The sequence below is a fragment of the Haliotis rufescens genome, unplaced genomic scaffold, assembly GCF_023055435.1.
Source record: "Haliotis rufescens isolate VD_foot unplaced genomic scaffold, xgHalRufe1.0.p SCAF_10, whole genome shotgun sequence".
NCBI lineage: Eukaryota > Metazoa > Mollusca > Gastropoda > Lepetellida > Haliotidae > Haliotis > Haliotis rufescens.
The window spans coordinates 18,452,971-18,474,225 of record NW_025963780.1 but is presented as its reverse complement, the minus strand read 5'-3'; the positions used below and the strand labels follow the sequence as shown (position 1 = coordinate 18,474,225).

General features: G+C 39.4%; 1 protein-coding gene across 1 annotated transcript; it reads left to right on the top strand.

Annotated features, from left to right (window-relative positions):
- The first annotated feature begins 1,487 nt into the window (after positions 1-1,487).
- On the top strand, positions 1,488-19,724 carry LOC125374596. The gene is made up of 4 exons (XM_048385515.1): positions 1,488-2,141; positions 3,498-4,681; positions 18,471-18,689; positions 19,702-19,724. The coding sequence occupies exons 2-4, from the start codon at positions 3,625-3,627 to the stop codon at positions 19,722-19,724; spliced, it is 1,299 nt and encodes a 432-aa protein (XP_048241472.1). The 5' UTR covers positions 1,488-2,141; positions 3,498-3,624.
- The last annotated feature ends 1,531 nt before the right edge of the window (positions 19,725-21,255 follow it).

The window sequence follows — 21,255 nt, the reverse complement described above, 5'->3', positions numbered from 1 at the left end:
AAAGCTCAAAGGTATTGACTGGATCAAGGCTTGCGTCTAATCTACCCCCATCATAGTATCTTGATACGCTGGTGCTGTCGCCGACGTCACAGATTAACATACATGTATCTGGAAGTGTCCGGCGGCTGAAAAAATAGGAGCAGTTACGATACTCACAAAATCCTCCGGTATTGTTGATTTCGGTGGATGGTGTACTTCTGCAGTTACAGGCGTCATAATACCTGCCGATAATAACGGTTGGGTGGTAATGACCGAACCATGTCATTCGCTATTCTGCGATAGTGACATTCCTCTCGTCTCACGACGGAATAACTGCAAAATATGATTGTGAGTAATCTGCTTTTATATAGTAAACTCGTTGGATTAGAGTTTTACACAAAAATTACATTTTGAATTTTGGCGAGCACATCTACGTGCATGCCTATGACCGTGGATAAAGATCTTTGGGCGATTATTCCACGACAATATGTACACCACGCAAACATAAGTTACGCAATTAAACCATTGAAGAAATGGTACTGGAAGAATGCCGTAGAATTGAACAGTAATCTATCGGCAGAAATACGAATTGCAAGGGTATACAATATTTTTATATACGCAATTCAATGTAAACCAAGGCTATTTACATTTAGAGATTGGAGAGCACATCTGCGCGCAAACCAACCAACGTGGATGATAATCTTTGTAAGTTTTTTTCCACGACAATTAGTACAATGCTCAAAGGTATGTTACGCAATTAAACCCTTGTTGATGAGACAATACTGGAAGAGTGCCGAAGAATTTGAACACTAATCTATCGGCAAAATTATGAGTTGCAAGGGTATACAATAATTTTGTATGCGCAACTCAATGTAAACCAAGGGTATTTATATTTTCATTTAGGGTTTGGAGAGCACATCTGCGTACAGACCAAACAACGTGGATGATAATCTTTGTAAGATTTTTCCCACGACAATCAGTACCACGCTCAATCATAATTTACACAATTACGCCATTGTTGATGAGGCGGTACTGGAAGAATGCCATAGAATTGAACAATAATCTATCGGCAAAACTACGAGTTGCAAGAGTATACAATAGTTCATATACGCAACTCAATGTAAACCAAAAAGACCAACAAAACCCTTTTTAATCGCATAAACATAGGTACGCAATAAAATAATTGTTGATGAAGCGGGACTGGAAGAAAGCCGTAGATTTGATATTAATCTATCGGCAACCATATTTTTAACGAGTTGAAAAAGTATACAATAATTTGAGTATACGCAACTCACTGTTACGCCAAAGCTAGTAGTATTTAAGAACATAAGAATATGTTATACATACGTAGCTGAGAATTGTAAACAATATGACTACCTTGGCAGGCAAACGATTGTAACACAATTCAACAACGAACAACAAATATTTTGGCGGGAAAAAAGACAAGAGTTTTTTCACGACTAATTAATTCACATAAAACTACACAACATGGTGAAAGTTATGTCATAGTCCCAAAATACATCATATTTTCTTCTATTTTTTGTAAATAATTTTGACTTTATAAAATAAGACTAAACATCATATTTTGGGTATGTTACTTAATAATTTGTGTACTACAATTAACTATCAGTCGGTTTTTGAATACACCGGCCTTCATTCACAAGGTTGGGTTGATAAGCACTATGTATTAAGCGTTAAGACTACATTGTGTAGTCGAAAGGCATTATGTATTAAGCGTTAAGCCTACATGCATGTTCCGTCCAAAGTTATTATCAGTCGGTGTTGATATACGCCTGCCTTCATTCCCAAGATTTAGTCTATAAGCGTTAGGAGCTAATCGTTAAGACTACATGTCCAGCGAGAGAAGTAAACATTATTCTATGATAACGCGCTCTCCAAGAAAACTTATGTAATTTTAGTCATTTCTGCATACTCATGTCCTTCAAAACTGAGAGGTAATCTCTGAAATTCAGATAGTCAGCATGTTAGATTAGCAACATTGTGTAGATATTGTTTAAGTAAGTGATAATTGAAAATGCGACCGTATCATGACCTAAGAGCATCAGTGGTATAAATAACGGCCTTTATTCCGGGTACCTCACTGTTGAGACACACGGAATAAAGACTGGCCACTAATAGATGCTTCTCTTGGTTGTTTTAAGGTAAGATATGTTCACTTCATGTATATTGTATGTTATTAAACTATATTCCTATTTTTCCTGTTTTCTATTGCATTCTATATTCTCAGTTGGTTTGAATATAATCAACATTTTAAATTAGGCAAGAATGACTAAGGTAACCAGTAAAGTTAGTATTATAGTAAGGTTAGATCATGTAGCATGAAAAACAATCTAACAATATAGTGTATATTAAAATAGTATAAAATATAATATGATAACGTTTTTTAGACATTGGTTCAGCAAATTTATATTCCGCCGGGCTCGTGGAAGCAAAGTAATTCCTGTGCATCTGTTGTCAATTGTATATTTTATTGAATGTTTGCAATTGAAGTGTGCATGTATGTAAATGAATGCATCTTTAAATGATTACTGTGTGTGTTCCATTCAAATGATTCAAACTACCCTTGATGTAATTAATGTTAAAACAATGTACTTATTGAGCGAGGCAACTGTACTGTACACGCAAAACCCGTGCGCGCACATAACACTTGTTGTTTAATTCAGCTGCTCATGTATTGCTATATCTTCAGTATTATTAAGCTCTTTTTATTTCTACGTTGTACACATTCAATGACATGCCGTCGGGCATATGACTTTTTGTTATTAACGGTAGTTTAGATATAAAACATGTGGCCATTTTATTTAATTAGCAGATTGAAATCTTATTAATATTTCTATATTCTTATTATTCGGTTTAAGTTGTATTCTGTAATGTTAGGTCATCTTTACGTTTCGCATAAACATTAAAAGATCATGTAAGATTATTTTAGTAATGGGTGAGATATTTATTAATATTTCTATATTCTTATTATTCGGTTTAAGTTGTATTCTGTAAGGTTAGGTCATCTTTACGTTTCGCATAAACATTAAAAGATCATGTAAGATTATTTTAGTAATGGGTGAGATATTTATTAATATTTGAATATTCTTATTAATTGGTTTAAGTTGTATTCTGTAAGGTTGTATTGAAGTAAAGCTCATCTTTACGTTTCGAATAAACATTAAAAGATCATGTAAGATTATTTTAGTTATTGGTACCACATGTAGTACGTGTCTTACCGAAGAGTTATCTAAAATACATTGTCCTTAATTGCGCTATACCACGTGTATTACATTTCCAACCAATTGTAAAGTGTTTTCGTTTCATTGTTAAATGCATTTGTTTATTGTATGATATATTGTAAGATTTTTACTGTAACTGTTAATTCATAATTTTCGGAATACTTCAATTGTCTTAGGTTGTACTTTGTTTATGTTTTATTGTGATATGTAACTGACTGTTGAGACACACGGAATAAAGACTGGCCACTAATAGATGCTTCTCTTGGTTGTTTTAAGGTGTGCGGTCCCTTGCTAATTCCCCGACAGCTAATTCTAGGAATTATAATTAGCCTTGACCAAACATTAACCTTTAAAGGTTATTATAGGTCATAAGGTTTATTATAAATGGTGGAGGAAATCCTAGATGACCGGCGCAACACCCAATAACTACAGACAGAAGCTGAGGGGCCAAGAGCCAAGGTCATTGTTGACCAGCCTGCTCAGTCCTGTTCCGGTCCTTCAGTCACCATCTTCACCCATCCTCGTGTCTCCAGCTGTCATCACCACAACAGCTGCAAATTCAACAACGCCTGCATCAACGTTGACAGCAACTTCAACAATAACTTCATCATTGACCTCAAATATGTCAAGCATGCCACATGTAAAGCTTGAGGAGTACTCTGGAACTACAAATGGAAAGAATTGGTGGCAAGATTTTTTAAACTTTTCAAACTTTTACTCCTTTAATGATGATCGGAAATGCAAACTAATACCATTTTATCTGGAAGGAGCAGCTAAATTATGGTATCGGGAGCTCTCTGAGGAAGATCGGAATAACCTTGCCCGAATAAAGGCGTCATTCGACCAACGCTTCTCTTCTCCAGCTGCATTCGACGTCAGTGTTTTGCAGATGGCACAAACGAGTGACGAGACTGTCACCGGATATGTCACAAGAGTCCAGGCTGCTACAACACATCTTAATCTCCCTGCGTCTGTTGTCGTGGCAATAACAGTAAATGGTCTTCGTTCGGCAATACGACAGATTGTTTATAATAAGGAACCGACCACCTTACAGGAAGTAAGGCATCAGGCAGAGTTGGCAGAAAAGTCCTTGACGGCCAATTCAGCTGATGTCAATATGGCTGCAAAGGTGGACCAGCTCACCAACTTGGTTGCCACCTTGATCACCAAGACAACGCCCCCTACCGTGCAGGCTGCTGCTATCCCATCATCCAGTGGACAGCAAGACCATCACAACAGACCTCCGATGCAGAGATATAGACCGCATAGACAACAGCAACAACAGTTGCCACCTCCAGACCAGCCACCACCACCGATGCCAGCACATCCAATGAACATGTCCACACAGCTGCCACGCCCTCCATTCCATCGTCAACAGTACCCACACCCTCAACAGCAGTATCCACGACGACCACGACTACCAGTGCCACCTCACCTCCAACAAAAGTGTCATGGCTGTGGTATGTATTGCTCGAATCGTTATGCATGCCCACACTACAACACAGTTTGTACTTATTGCAATAAGATAGGACACCATTTTAGCGTCTGCCTCAGTGCTTACTATTCACAGAACAAAGCACCTATGCAATAGGGACTCGCGCCTGATTCTCAGATTTCTGAGGTCAGGCATGAGAACCCTGTGGTCTCACTTGTGGCTCCTTTGGTCAAGAACACTGTTCTGATAAAGGTGAAGCAAGCAAAAACACCAGCTCTTGTTGACACAGGTGCATCCATCAGCTGTGTCAGCATGCGCTTCTTACACAAGGCAGGATACACTAAGGAACAGTTATCTAAATCCCATCTTAGTCAAATAACAGGTGTAGGAGGTGAAATTCATTCAGTATTAGGCTCTCTTTCACTTGATATTAATGTTGGCAATGTTCTCCTGTCCCAAACCTTTCATGTTCTTTCCTCTCTCCATCACTCTCTCATCCTAGGCATGGACTTTTTAGAAGATAACAAAGCTACTGTCTGTCTGTCTTCTAAATGTCTTTACATTCATGAAGGTCTAATCACTGTTGCTTTGGTTGAATCTAATGCAGGTTATGCTAGGTGTAAACATCAAGTTGCTATTCCCGCCAAACACCAGGTAGATGTTCCTGTTCTTATCTCTAGGAATAGACGAGGTGCTATCCTTCTGCTTGAGCCTGTACCCGAACTTTCCAAAACAAAACTTCAAGGTGCTAGATGTCTTGTAAGGAATTCTAAAAAGGCTGTGTACATGAGACTTTTAAATCCAACAGATAAAGATGTCCACTTAAACACTAAAAGAGTACTTGCAACCACTTCAGAAATTGACATTTCCTCCATATCCGTTCTCTCAGACATTCCCGACACTGACCCTAGGCTCTCTACCTCCAACTTGTCAAAAGAGTTTAATGCATACTCAGGTCATTCATTCAACTCACCCTCAGCTCACTTATTCACTCAAAACTCAGGTTGTACATTCAACATGTCAAAACAGGTCAATGCATACTCTGGTCATTCATCCAACCAACACTCAGGTCTTTCACCAAACCAATACTCAGGTTATTCGTCCAACACACCCTCATGTCATTCATTCAACCCACACTTAGGTCACTCATTTAATCAAAGTTGTTCATCCATCATGTCACATCAGGTCAGTGCAACTTCATCTGATCACCCTAAAGGCATCTCATCACTATCACATACTTCAAAGTTAGGTCACTCTCTTTCTCAACCCCACACTCAGGTTACTCACACCAACTTAGGATCATCTCATGCCTCTGTTCACCTATCACAAAACCAGAAGCCCCCATGCTCATCTGATATATCTTTTGATTTAAGTGAGTCTGATCTTTCCTCTGAACAAAAGCAAACTCTCTTATCCTTTTTAAATTCTCAAAGATCTGCCTTTGCCGAAAACTGGTCGGAACTAGGTACAACCCACTTGCATCAACACAAAATAGAAACAGGTGATGCTAGACCAGTAAGACTTCCCTTCTATCGCCAAAGTGCTGAAATCAGAAAAGAATGTTCAAAACAAATAGAGGAAATGTTAGAAGCAAACATTATCTCCCCTAGTTCTTCTGAATGGCATTCCCCGGTGGTTATGGTAAAGAAAAGGGACAACACCTATCGCTTTGCGGTCGACTACAGACGTTTGAATGCTGTTACAAAACCCATTTTCTTCCCTCTCATTCGTTTTGAAGATGTCATAGATACAGTTGGCGAAAGTCAGGCCAAATTCTTTAGTGTTCTGGATTGTGCTAGTGGGTTTTGGCAGATTCCCCTTCATTCGGACACTAAACACAAATCAGCGTTCATAACTCCTGATGGTGTATTTGAGTGGAATCGCCTCCCTTTTGGCCTGAAAAATGCTCCCATGGCATTCCAAAGCACAATATCTGAAGCCTTAAAAGAAATGAATTGGAAATACATTTTGATTTATGTGGATGATGTGATAGTATTTTCTAAAACTTTCTCTGAACATTTGACCCATTTGAAATGTGTATTCCAAAAGATCAGACAAGCAGGACTTACTCTTAAAGCTAGTAAATGCAAGTTTGCTGCCAAAGAAGTTCAGTATTTAGGTCACATTTTTGACAAAGATGGAATCAAAGTAGATCAATCCAAAATTGAAGCAGTCAATAAAATTCCCCAACCAAAGAATGTACATGCTGTTAGACACTTTTTAGGCTTAGCCAGTTACTACAGAAAATTTGTCCCAAACTTTTCAGGAATTGCCTCACCACTGTATGATCTTCTCAAAAAAGACACCCCCTTCATTTGGTCTGACAGAGCTGAACAGGCATTCACAACACTTAAGCAAAAGCTAACATCATCTCCGGTTCTTGCTTATCCTGATTCCTCTCGTCCATTCATTCTCACCACTGATGCATCAAATACTTCCATAGGGTACATCTTAGGTCAAAAGGACTCTGAGGGACGTGAACATGTAATATGCTATGGAGGTAGATCTTTACATCAGGCGGAAAGAAAATGGGGTGTCACACACTTAGAATGCCTGGCAGTTGTAGAAGGAATTAGACACTTTAGAGTATATTTGGCATCAAAGAAATTTCAGGTGTACACAGATCACAAAGCTTTGACCTGGCTCCATAAGTTCAAAGAAGATGCAGGACGTCTAGGTAGATGGTCGCTTTTGCTTCAAGGCTATGATTTTGAAGTTATACACCGCCCAGGAAAATCAAATGCAAATGCTGATGCTATATCTCGTACTCAGTATCCTGAACCCAAAACGCTTCCGGTTACTGATGACATACCATCCCCTCCCCTGCCCTCTCATGTTCACACAAATGTTACAGCTATCACATGCACTCCTTCCTTGATCTCCAAACTACAAACATGCCAGTCTACCCAATCACAAACATCCAAACTTCCTACTGATGTTCACAAAAATAGGCTTTCTCCCTCTCCTGACGCATCGAACTCCATCACAAACACCCCAGCCCACTCTCCATCCTTGGTGCCGATTGTTGACGATTCTGTCTCCCTAGCTGTTGATTTTGTGTATGTGAATGAACCACAAACTACCAGTCCATCAGTCTCTGCAGTATCCTCTACGTTCGATTTTGAGCAACTAGATGTCAAACAATACAATTCCCCAGATCTACAGCCTATTATTGATTTCCTTAAAAAAGGTGAAATCCCAGAATCTTACAGTGAATCTCAGGTCAAAGGTCTTAGAGGTCGTGCCCAGGAATATGATGTCTGTGATGGAATCCTTTATCATTTTCATCAATCAAAGTTTAGAGGATCCAAAAACAATCGCCCCTCAGTTATTACTCAGCTTGTTGTGCCTCTTCCTCTCCGCAAAGATCTTCTTTATGCCTATCATGACTCAAAAGTAGGTGGTTGTCATCTTGGTAGGGACTCAACAAGACAAACCCTCTTAGCCAAATATTACTGGCCGGGCATGTATCAGGATATAGAGGACTACATAAAATCTTGTGATATTTGTCAGCGATCTAATTATCATGGAACTGTTCTGGGTGAACAATACCTTCCAAATGACGTGCTGGTTTTCTTGGGGAATTAGTCAGCAAAGAGCCAGAGTCACAGGAGACTAATCACAATTTTATTTACAAGAACAATTAACAATTTACAATATACTTAGATAATAACTGAGGGTGCCACAGAGAGTCGGTACACACTCTGGGCTGTGGGAGAGAGGTCTGCTTGGTAAGAGAGTCAAACCCCTTCTCTCCTAAAACCTGCCTACAGTATGTATTTAACAAAAATTTAAACAATAGAAAGGAATGTGATTGGTTGATACACGATTGGTTGTGTCCTAAGCTAAATGGATGGCTAGACAGAGGGGAATACTAAATCCTGTTTATCCTGTTGGACTGGCACTAATCTTGTTGACATATTTACTGGATGCTTTGAAAGAGATTAGGGTGTCACTATAGATGAGCTTGTGTGGGGGCTAATCCTTAATGCCCTATAGACGAGCTTGTATGGGGGCTAATCCTTAATGCACTATAGACGAGCTTGTATGGGGGCTAATCCTTAATGCACTATAGACGAGCTTGTATGGGGGCTAATCCTTAATGAGTCTTAATTGAAATAATGTTATTCTAATATACCCCGGTGGGTGATGACAGATATACTTAAATAAATATCCTTTGTCTGGGAGATGGGATCTTGATACCTTAGGCTAGCATTTATCTAAAAGCTTTAAATCAATTAAACTATGTAGACGTAACTCTTGTCTTATTGAATAGTATGTCTAGAAGACGCGCTCCCATTACCTTAGGCTAGCAACCATCTAAAAAGCTTTAACTGAAACTACTGATATTTTATATATGCATTTTACCTAATGATAATTATTACTTGCTAAAACTACAATTATATGAAATGATGTATAAATATTACATCATGATAACTCATAAAAGCACTTGATGTAGATCTAATTATTATAAGATAACTTAGTATAAATGTTATCCCATGATAACTTCCCCTCCGTCTGAAAAAGTTTGGACCCCAAACGTGTAAAAATAAAAATAATTAAGGCTTAGATGGACAATGTATAAAGTTAAACTGGTAGTAGTGAATAATAATTATTATAGAGTCTCTTTGATATAATGAAACATAATATAAAAATGCTGTCATCAGGGGTTCTGGATGTGGAGCTGGCTTGTCTTGGCACTCTGTACTGGTGGCTTTATGGGTGATGTAGGAGGCCTTGAGTTCCACATCCTGGATTGGGGTTGTAAGGTAGTAGGCTGTGTCCATGGAGGTTTTACATGGAAACAAAGAAAAGAGAGTTAGCATGTTCAAATAATATGTCATATATAAATACTTCCTTAGTTTGTCTGTAATAACTAGAAAATAAAACAAATATGATAATTATGATGTAAAAGATCAGTACATAATTATTACTAAACGGTGTCATGACCAGGAAGAATGTATTGGCGGCAAATTACAAAAGTTTATCATGAAAAAAAAAATAGTAATATCCTTCTACTTTTGGATACAATCATTAGACACATTATATGTGCATGTGCATATAACAAGTGCATTGATTTGTTACATTAATACGGTATACAAAAGGTGTATATCATTGTTAGTTTTTGTAACTATTTGGTTTGCCTTTTCTTTGTTTTGGTTCATTTCGGTTGTTAAGTTTACTTTATTTGAATTTGGTTTGTTTCGCTTTGATTTTCCTTCGGTTCAATGCGATAGGGTTTGGTTTATTTTGCTTCGGTACGGTTTGGGTTCGATTCCCAGTATGGTTTGGTTCGCTTCGGTACGGTTTGGGTTCGATTCCCAGTATGGTTTGGTTTGCTTCGGTACGGTTTGGGTTCAATTCCCAGTATGGTTTGGTTCGCTTCGGTACGGTTTGGGTTCGATTCCCAGTATGGTTTGGTTCGCTTCAGTACGGTTTGGGTTCGCTTCCCAGTATGGTTTGGTTCGCTTCGGTACGGTTTGGGTTCGATTCCCAGTATGGTTTGGTTCGCTTCAGTACGGTTTGGGTTCGCTTCCCAGTATGGTTTGGTTCGCTTCGGTACGGTTTGGGTTTCGATTCCCAGTATGGTTTGGTTCGCTTCGGTACGGTTTGGGTTCGATTCCCAGTATGGTTTGGTTCGCTTCGGTACGGTTTGGGTTTCGATTCCCAGTATGGTTTGGTTCGCTTCGGTACGGTTTGGGTTCGATTCCCAGTATGGTTTGGTTCGCTTCGGTTGGGTTCGTGTCATTTCACTTCGCTTTTGAGATTGGTTGATCAGGTCAATGCTCAAAATTTGTTGTGATACAAATAACTCAGATAATCAGGCTGATGCCATTTGTTCTCAACTGGCGACCCATAGTGAAAAGACTGGACACAAGAAAACATAACAAGATACAGCTAATAGCTGTTTCGTGATTTGCACCGTTTATTCAGGAGATTTTGTATTTTTATCAAGAATATGTGCAATTGGCATTGTTCGGTATGTATGGTGCGTTGATCCTGGTATGGATGAATACTGTCTGTGAGTGAAATACGGTAGGAAAAGGTGTTGATGTTTTCATGGTCTATATCTTGAAAAATAACCCTTTTGGATTTATAAATTGGTGGTTCCTCTGGATCATATCGAGGATTATCTTCTAGACCCAGCCACTCATGGAGATCGTTCCAGCTATCATCAAGGTAGCGCTGTATGAGGTGGGGAGGAACACTTTCGAAATAGCATGTGAATTGACCAGGATATTCTTTATATGAGACCTTGACATAGCAGTCTCCTTGAATAATTTCAATGCCCATAACTCTTTCCATTTTATGATCTACTTTTCGTAGGTGTTTTGGAAAAAACGGATATGGTTTGACATCTAATTCTATGCATGGTTTGGTGTTGTCTTGCTTGACATTTCCGGACATTGTATTCCCTGACAGAACATTGATTGATTTATTGTCTTGTGCTGATTCCTTTTGGTCGAAAAACTTATGATTCTTCAGTGGACGTTTTCGTCGTTTTCCTGACATACTTCTTTTGAGGTGAAATTCTCTCCGAATGGAGTCTGGAATGCTGCTGCCATACTCCCATGTGTTTCCTCTTTCTGGGTCCTTCCATTTTACTCTGTAGTAGATTTTGCCATTTGCTCTCTTGGAACTAACAATTGAGTGGATGCCCTCTGGATTGAAGACCTGAGGGATATCCTTGGTTTGATTACCTGATGTTGGACTTGGAGGTTGTACCTGGCTGTCGTCAGGTTGTTTTCTGGATTTGGGCTGGTGATGCTTACTATTCACTCCTCTTTCCCCTTTGTTTACCTTTTCATTTACCTTGGTTGGAGCACTAGGACCTGGTGTGGCATGATTTTCCTTCATTGTTGCCGTGGGACTGGTAGGTTTTTCTGTTGTACTTGAAGCAGGGATTTTCTTCTTTGTTGGGGTCTTTTGCTTTGGACTCTTGTTGCTGGAAGTACCTGCCTTTGTTTTGGAATTGACCTTCTTACCTTTCTGTTGTGGAGGTGATTGATCAGTAGCCTGGTAAGTTGAACTTGTTGGTGGGGAATTGTTGCTGTCAAGATGAGTATCATTGACTGGTTCCTCGTTGTCATCCATGACTCCTGAATCTATGTCACTGGGGTTATTGAGGTATGGTTCTGGAGGATACTGTGGACGATCAGCAGGATCAAAATATGGCTTCAGACGGTTGGCATGGACCAGTGGTTTGTGTATTTTGTCGTCAGAACTTCGGCGCAGTTTGTAGGTATAATTTGGACCTGTATGGATGATATAATAGCTACCATACCACTTTTTGGTTAATTTGTTGGAAAGGCCTTTTTCAACTTTTTGACAGTAAAGCCAAACTCTTTGACCTGGGGCGAATTCTGGTTCTTTAGCCTTTTTATTATATTGTTCTGAATACACCTCCTTAGCCCGAGCAGTGTTTTCAGCTGCGATTGTTCTAGTGATTTGAAGCTCCTCAAGCAAATTGGAAAGATAACTTTTGTTATTGTGGCCTAAATTTTCTTTTGGAATTAATGCTACATCTTGTGGAGCTCTCATTTCCCGGCCGAAAAGCATAACATATGGGGATTTTTGAGTTGATGAATTTGGAGCCATCCGATAGGCCATCATGATGCCAGGAATGAAACGGGGCCAATCATTTTGAGACTTGTTACAATAGGCTCTTAGTGATTGATTGATGTAAGAGTTGAGCCTTTCTACACAGCTGTTTGTTTGAGGATGGTATGGGCTGGTATGGGTAAATTTAATTGCCAAAAGTTCACAAATTGCTTTGATAAGTTTGGACATGAAGTTCTGACCTCTGTCTGAAATTAAGGTCCTTGGAGCGCCATACCGACAAAATATTTCTCTGACGAGAACATCTGCTACTTCTTTGGCTTCTTGGGTCCGAAGTGGAAAGGCTTCACACCATCTAGATGATGCATCTGTGATGACCAAAATGTATTTGTACTTATCTGGTGTTGTTGGCAGGGGACCGAGAATGTCAACGTGCCATCGGGTGAAGACCTCTTCTACAGGTAGTGGACGAAGTGGTGCCTTCTTGCCATGGTAGTGCCTCTTGGTCTGTTGACATACCTCACATGTCTGGACATAAGTAGCAATATCGCTGTACATTTTGGGCCAGTAGTACTTAGGTCTCATGGTGTTGTGCATCCTTTCTTTCCCATGGTGGCAACCGCCAAACTCTGAGTCATGATAGGATTGCAGGACTTGATTTCTGAGGGTTCTTGGGACTGCCAGCTGTTTAATGAACTTGTCTGCGTGGCCTTTCTGTCTTTGTGGAACGAATCGGTATAGGATGCCTTCATCAATTTCAAAAGTATTGGCTTCAATAAGAATCTTTTGACGATCCTTTTCATTTTGTGGAAGGACTTCATCCTCTTTGTAGTCAAAGATTTGGATGAAATCTGGACAAATCCTTTGTAGGTGACGTAAATTTGGATGTTCTTTTATACTTACTTCAACCAATGTGTCTTGGGTAACATCAGCATTTGAAGCATGTAATGCTGCGACAACATTAACTGGTACTGACTGATAATCCTCTTCATATTCAAAGGTGACTGACCAATGTGTTGTCTGTGTGTCTGATTCTAAGTGATTGACAATAGGTGTGCAATTATCCTCAGTCTGAGTTGTCTGTGTGACCTGTGTGGATGAATGGGTGTTTGGCAAGATTGTACTGCTAGTTGATTTGCTTTGCTGAGTTGAAGTTACTGAGAAGACTGTTTTCTCAGCATCTTCTTCTGTCTGATCATTACAGTTAATATTTTCCTCATATTCCCTACGTGAGAGAGCATCGGCATTCCCATTGGCTTTGCCGCTGCGGTGAACAATGTCAAAAGTGTAGGTAGAAAGTTCCAAAGACCATCGCCCTAACCTACCTGTGGCATCCTTGATGGATTTCAGCCACTTCAATGCTATATGATCAGTGTAGACTGTGAATTTTGAATTTGCAAGGTATGGACGAAAGGATCTAATGGCTTCAACTAGAGCTAAGCCTTCCTTTTCTGTAATGCTCCAGTTCTTTTCGCTGCCATGAAGAGCTCTACCACCATAAGCTATTGGATGTTCATTATTCTTCTCGTCTTTTTGACTCAAAACAAAACCTATGCTCATATCACTGGCATCAGTTGCAAGAAGAAATTCTTTGTCAAAATTTGGATACGCCAGAACAGGTGTATTACTCATAGCATGTTTGAGTGTGTTGAATGCCTGATCACACTCAAGTGACCATTGGAACTTTGGTTTCTTTCCTAGTTCTGCCTCCGAATGCTTCTTTAGCAAGGCATTCAGTGGAAGGGCTATGTGAGCGTAATTTTTCACATACTTCCTGTAGAAGTTCGTGAGACCTAAGAAGGAGCGAATCTGCTTTTGTGACTTGGGCACTGGAAAGGTTCTAATTGCTTCAATCTTTTTGTCATCAACTTGAACACCTCCACATGATAAAACATGACCCAGAAAAGATACTTTGTCCGTTGCAAAATTGCATTTGGATGGCTTTAGTGTTAATTTTGCCTGTTTCAGATAGTAAAATACTTGCTCCAAATGTTGAAGATGCTCTTCAAAGTTTTTGCTGTAAATTATCAAATCATCAATGTAGATCAGCGCAACCTTAAAAAGCAATTTTCGTAGCACTTTGCTCATGAGCTGTTGAAAACAAAGTGGAGAATTTGTCAAACCTTGGGGCAATCGTTTAAATTGATAAAGGCCTTGATGGGTGACGAAAGCAGTTTTATGCTTTGAATCTTCATGTAATGGCACTTGGAAGAAGCCATTAGCAAGGTCTAAAGTTGAGAAGATCTTAGCATGTGCATTGGCGATGTTATCAATAACATCATCAAAAACAGGAAGAGGCCAAGACATTGGTAAAGTGACAGAATTCAACTTTCTGTAGTCACAAACAAATCTATATGAGCCATCACGTTTTTTGACTAGGATAATTGGAGCTGAATACATAGAAGTAGATTCCTCGATCAAATCATACTTTAGAAAATCATCTATAAGTTCTTCAGTGACTTTTTGGAGATGAGGAGATTGACGATATGGTCTACTCTTAACGGGTTGGTGGTTGCCAGTGTCAATGATATGTTGGTGCATGTCAGTCTTACCTAAATCTGCAAGACTCGTTGAAAACATGTTTCTATTTTGTCCCAAAAATCTAAGTAGTCTGTGTCGTTGGTCTGGAGTCAGTTGTGTATTGGTCAAATCAAATCCTAATTCTTGTGCAATTTTAACATAATCCCTGGTGTCATTGGCTCTCTTCTCAGTGGTGTGAACGGTACTGATGAATGGTTGGTCAGAGTCGATTTCATAAACAGAGCCCTGTTCAATGTAACTAAATTTGCCTACAACTGTACCCTTGTCAAGAACCTTTTCTTCTTGGGAGGGATTCATAAGCCTAAATGTAGCAGTTTTGCTTTTCACTTTGGAAAGAGTTCTACCACCTGCTACTTCAGAATGAGCAGTGAGGGAAGCAATGGGTTCAATGAGGATGAGGGAGTCCTCTTTGGTCTCTGATAGTCTAACCTTGAAATGAATTTCACTCTGAGGGGGGATGTAAATCTGATCTATTGTTTTTGCTAATCCACTAATCTCTTGTACTGAATTGGCTATGAAATTGATATATTGCCTGTCTGAGGTGCTGTTGTTAAGTATCAAGGAATGACAGCTATAATCTAAGACTGCATCATTGTCATCAAGGAAGTTTTCACCTAGTATCACTGCCTCTGGAAGTGTAGGCAGAATGTGGAATCTTTGAGAAAATTCCTGATCCTCAATGACAAAATCTAACACAACTGAACCTAACACTTTATGCAATTCGCCGCCAACACCTTTAACCTGTGGAAAGGGTGAGTTTCCAAGAGTAAGGTTTTCAAAAGCTGTGCTAAGAAAAGCAGACGAAATACAAGAAATGGATGCCCCTGTATCTACTAAACAATTTGTTGTTTTTGTGCCAAATTTTGCCTGAATTACACTGTTGGCAAGGGGCGTAACTAAAGACACTGTTGGAATTTCACTTTCAAAGTTACTTTCCATTCCAGACTCCATATTTGCCATGACACCTATTAGTATGTACCGTACTAAATTAAAGGATGACAAGTATTCAACAATGTATTACTTACAATATTTGAAGACTTTTTCTTCCTTTGTTGGTGTCTTTGGAGGAGTTGGTTGTCTTTAATCCAGTGTTGAGGTCAGAGGTAGATGCAGCTTGCTTGTTATTCCATCAGATGATCACGGTTGGGCATGTCCTCCAATGGGTTTCTTGTAGCTGGTCGTAGTTAGTTCCTGGACTCTGTGGTTCCGAAAACGATGATTCTCCGCCAAATTATCATGGAACTGTTCTGGGTGAACAATACCTTCCAAATGACGTGCTGGTTTTCTTGGGGAATTAGTCAGCAAAGAGCCAGAGTCACAGGAGACTAATCACAATTTTATTTACAAGAACAATTAACAATTTACAATATACTTAGATAATAACTGAGGGTGCCACAGAGAGTCGGTACACACTCTGGGCTGTGGGAGAGAGGTCTGCTTGGTAAGAGAGTCAAACCCCCTCTCTCCTAAAACCTGCCTACAGTATGTATTTAACAAAAATTTAAACAATAGAAAGGAATGTGATTGGTTGATACACGATTGGTTGTGTCCTAAGCTAAATGGATGGCTAGACAGAGGGGAATACTAAATCCTGTTTATCCTGTTGGACTGGCACTAATCTTGTTGACATATTTACTGGATGCTTTGAAAGAGATTAGGGTGTCACTATAGATGAGCTTGTGTGGGGGCTAATCCTTAATGCCCTATAGACGAGCTTGTATGGGGGCTAATCCTTAATGCACTATAGACGAGCTTGTATGGGGGCTAATCCTTAATGCACTATAGACGAGCTTGTATGGGGGCTAATCCTTAATGAGTCTTAATTGAAATAATGTTATTCTAATATACCCCGGTGGGTGATGACAGATATACTTAAATAAATATCCTTTGTCTGGGAGATGGGATCTTGATACCTTAGGCTAGCATTTATCTAAAAGCTTTAAATCAATTAAACTATGTAGACGTAACTCTTGTCTTATTGAATAGTATGTCTAGAAGACGCGCTCCCATTACCTTAGGCTAGCAACCATCTAAAAAGCTTTAACTGAAACTACTGATATTTTATATATGCATTTTACCTAATGATAATTATTACTTGCTAAAACTACAATTATATGAAATGATGTATAAATATTACATCATGATAACTCATAAAAGCACTTGATGTAGATCTAATTATTATAAGATAACTTAGTATAAATGTTATCCCATGATATAAGCGTCAGATCAATGCCAAGCCAGCTCCAATGGTCCCAATGCCAATTGCAGACACCTTTTCCCGCCTTCACATTGACATCTTAGGTCCCCTCCCAGAAACCAAGGCAGGCTACAAATATGTTCTATTGATTGTTGATTCTTTCACACGTTGGACAGAAGGTTTCCCTATGCGTACCCAGGAAGCCAGTGAGGTTGCTACCATCCTTTTCAATGAAGTGATTACTCGGTTTGGTGCGCCTCGCACTCTTCTCTCTGACAGAGGTAGGCAGTTCACATCAAAGCTTGTTAATGCACTCTGTGAGCTTCTTGATATCAAGCATCACTATACATCAAGTTACCACCCTCAGACTAATGGCATGTGCGAGAGAAGGAACAGCACTATTGAGCAAGCACTCAGGGCATATGTTGAACGTGATCAATCAAATTGGGCAGATCTCATCCCCTGTATCATGATGTCAATGCGTTCAACTCCATGTCATTCCACTGGCTATACACCTCACTTTCTCATGTTTGGTAGGGAAATGCATCTTCCAATAGATATAAGCCTACTTCCAAAGCCCACTGTAGGGAAAACTGCGGAGAAACACCTTAACACAGTCTTAGAAAATCTCAAAGTTGCCAAATCCATAGCCAAAGACAACATACAGATTAGTCAGAAAATCAATAAAGAACGTACAGATTTGAAAGCTAAGGTTCCATCCTTCTCAGTTGGTGACAAGGTCCTCTTAACTGACCCGACAGTCCCAAAAGGTCTCTCGTCCAAATTGTCAAGCAAATGGGTAGGTCCTTTCACAATCATTGCTTTAGGTCCAAATCACACATTCAAACTTCAACATTCACACTCGGCAAAAGTCCACAAATCCCTTGTTCATGCTAACAGGTTGAAAACATACACCGTGAGAACTGAAAATCCTACCAATGCACAAGATCCTGATGAAGAGCAAGTGACTAGATGTCCATCCCCAGCTCCTCGACCAACACACAACCCTGAAGATGTCACACTCCCAGTACCCCCACAATCAAACATCCCTGATTCTGACACCCCAAATTCTTTACCCACTCCCTCTACATCTCAGTTACCTGACGTTGACATTCAGCAAAGTCAAACATTTCCTGTTGATAGCATCCTTCGCTGCAAAATAATGAGAGGTAGGAAACAGTATCAGGTCAAATGGACGGGATATTCCAAAACCACCTGGGAACCTGCATCTAATCTCAGTCCTCATCTTCTCAAACACTTCCATAAACACAAGACACATTCCGGACGTGCACGCAAACACAAACCTAGGTTTTTCAAGTAGTTCAAGACCTATCTTGATCTCCTCAGTCTCTTAATGATATTTCATTGGGTTCCTTGGATAATGTTGACCAACCCCTCTACAGTAACATAGTTTCTGTGTGTTATAAGTGCTAGGATTTGCATATGTTACTGCAGGACATTTTGCATCTCTAGGTCATCATATCTTATTGGTTTCCATTGTTTTCGTTTCTCTAAGGGTCTGCATGGAGTCTGATGTTACTTTGGCTACTGACTGTTTTCGCTCACCCTATCACGTGTTCGAGTCCAATCCAACGTCTTAATTATGGAGTCATCTACCAGCCAACCTCCAAAGTTCACTTTGCGACAGAGTTTTGGGTCCACACCTATGAGGTCAAGCTCCCAACAGTTCCAAGTATTCCAACAATGGGCGGCTGTCACCAAGGCAACAGCATTTGTGCACTCCTCAATCAATTTCAAATGCATTTGAATGTTGTCAAAACGAAGTGTGTTACTCAACTTAATGCAACACGTCAACAAATCATGAAGCTCATTCCTGAGTCCAATCGTCCTTCCTCTTCTCGCTCCAAACGAGCAATTTTAAGCTTTGTTGGTTCATTGTCTAAGACATTATTTGGAACAGCAACTACAAATGATGTGAACATACTTGCTCAACACATAAATGCCCTCACAAAACATGACATTAGTCTCACAAACACCCTCAAACAACACTCTGCCCATATGTCATCTTTCATGAAAGTTGTAGATAGTCGCTTCAAAAATGCTGTAAAAGGTGTTAAGGCAAACCATGATGCCATTCAGTATACTGCCCTTGCTTTAGAGAAAAATGTTCAGTCTATTCAGTCATCTCTTGTCACATTGACATCTCTTTTAATTGACCAGATTCAACAGGCGTATGTTGTAGAACATCAACTTGAAGAACTTAAGTTAGGTATTCACGATTTAGCTAAAAATAAATTGTCACCACTTCTAATCCCTCCAGAGATCTTACAACAGACTGTACATCACATTTCAAATCTTCTCTCTCAAAAGTATCCCAGCTTCAACATTCTGCAAACAACTCCCAACTATTATTATGCCAATGCTAAATTTATCTTTACCCGTGCAAAATTCCATATATATATATCAGTAAAATTCCCATTGTCCTCCATGACCCAGCCATATCAACTATACAAAGTGATATCCCTGCCCTTACCCATCAATGACACTTCCTCTCATACCACACAACTTTTAGATATTCCGGATGTTATTGCAATCTCACAAGACCATCAACACTATGCTGAACTTTCAAGTTCTACTATAGGCTCTTGCTCTGGTGATAACTTATTACTTCAGTGTCCCTTTCGCATTGCTGTCCATTCTACAACCATGCCTTCATGTGCTCTTGCCTTGTTCCAAAACATCAAACCTTCTGTAAAGGCTCTCTGTGATTTTCGTTATATTACCAGACCCCAGCCTCCCCAGATATTAATGATAGATGGCTCTCATGTTCTCGTCTACAGGATTCCCTTTCTAAAGCTCGCTTGTAAAGGTGGGCACCGTATAGTTACTGGTTGTTCCTTTTGTGTCATAGAAATTCCTTGTTACTGCTCGTTATCAACTGAAGCATTCTTCTACCCAGCTGCCTTTTCATCTTGTAATAATTCTTCAGGGGACATGTCTAAACTTTTTCCGGTCAATCTAGCCTTACTTCAACATTTCTTTGATTCCTCTGCTCTCTCAACAATCACTGGAGATACAACATTTCAGAAAGCTCTAAATTTTTCTATTCCAAACTTTAACATATATTCACATGAGATGTCTGATGTTTTGGCAAACGACAATAAAGCCCATCTTAGTCTCAAACGTGTTGCAGAGAGAGCCAAGAAAGATGAAACTATTTTTCAAACAATAGCAGAACCTCTCCTTGATGGAACAATTTCTGTTGAATCATCATGGCTGGATACAAATTTTCTTATTGCCATTACTGCCAGTACTATCTCTGGTATAACATTTGTTTTGGCGCTCTGGATGTTCTTCAAAATTCGTACCCTTTCTGCGGCACTTATGTTGATCACACGTGCTGTCCCAGTTAAAGCCGTGTTACCTCCAGATCTCAGTTATATTGCTGCAACTACTCCTAGTCCAAGTTTATCGAGCTTTGTGCTAAGGGATCTGGCGGACTATCATGTGTCTATCCTTTTAGGGTTTCTCACTGTAGCTGTTGCTTCTGTATTGCTCCTACTGTATCGCCGACGCTCTACTTCTCAGAACGGTCTCTTGTTAGAACTCACTACAGGTCCTGATTGTGTTACTGTCCAAGTTATGTCTCTGACTCTTTGCCCTTCTTATTGGAACATTCAGCCACCTTACACTATTGACAACCTTCGAATCTCTGGTTATTTCTTCCCCACTCTCTCCGTCAATTGGCCAGGTTTCACTGTTACGAACAAGCTGACTACAACTTCCATTGTTATACCTAATAACATTAGAATTTCCTTTCTAAATGCCCGTAAACTCCATAAGATTTTAACACAACCTTTTAGTGCATACATTCTTCAAGTCCACAACAGTTTTTATCAAGTCATTGATCAACCAAACATGTTGCAGTTAATTTAGTGTGTGGGCATTGCATTTGAGCAATACATTATATTGTACATCATGTTACCATTTATGAATTTGATGTTTGAGCTGTTTGTTTTTGCATTCATTTCTTTGTCTTATTACTTATGTTTTGTATAATTGTATAATGTTCTCAAATTAAAAGCTTTTGAGGACAAAAGCTCCACGACGCCCAGGGGTATGTCATAGTCCCAAAATACATCATATTTTCTTCTATTTTTTGTAAATAATTTTGACTTTATAAAATAAGACTAAACATCATATTTTGGGTATGTTACTTAATAATTTGTGTACTACAATTAACTATCAGTCGGTTTTTGAATACACCGGCCTTCATTCACAAGGTTGGGTTGATAAGCACTATGTATTAAGCGTTAAGACTACATTGTGTAGTCGAAAGG

What these genes read in the sequence shown, in the direction of transcription:
- LOC125374596 (XM_048385515.1), top strand. Translation starts at nt 3,625, where the DNA reads ATGACCGGCGCAACACCCAATAACTACAGACAGAAGCTGAGGGGCCAA. An exon ending in ACAAAAGTGTCATGGCTGTG is followed by an intron (nt 4,682 to 18,470) that starts GTATGTATTGCT and finishes CGTTTCTCTAAG; the next exon opens with GGTCTGCATGGAGTCTGATG. An exon ending in TCACCAAGGCAACAGCATTT is followed by an intron (nt 18,690 to 19,701) that starts GTGCACTCCTCA and finishes TTATATTACCAG; the next exon opens with ACCCCAGCCTCCCCAGATAT.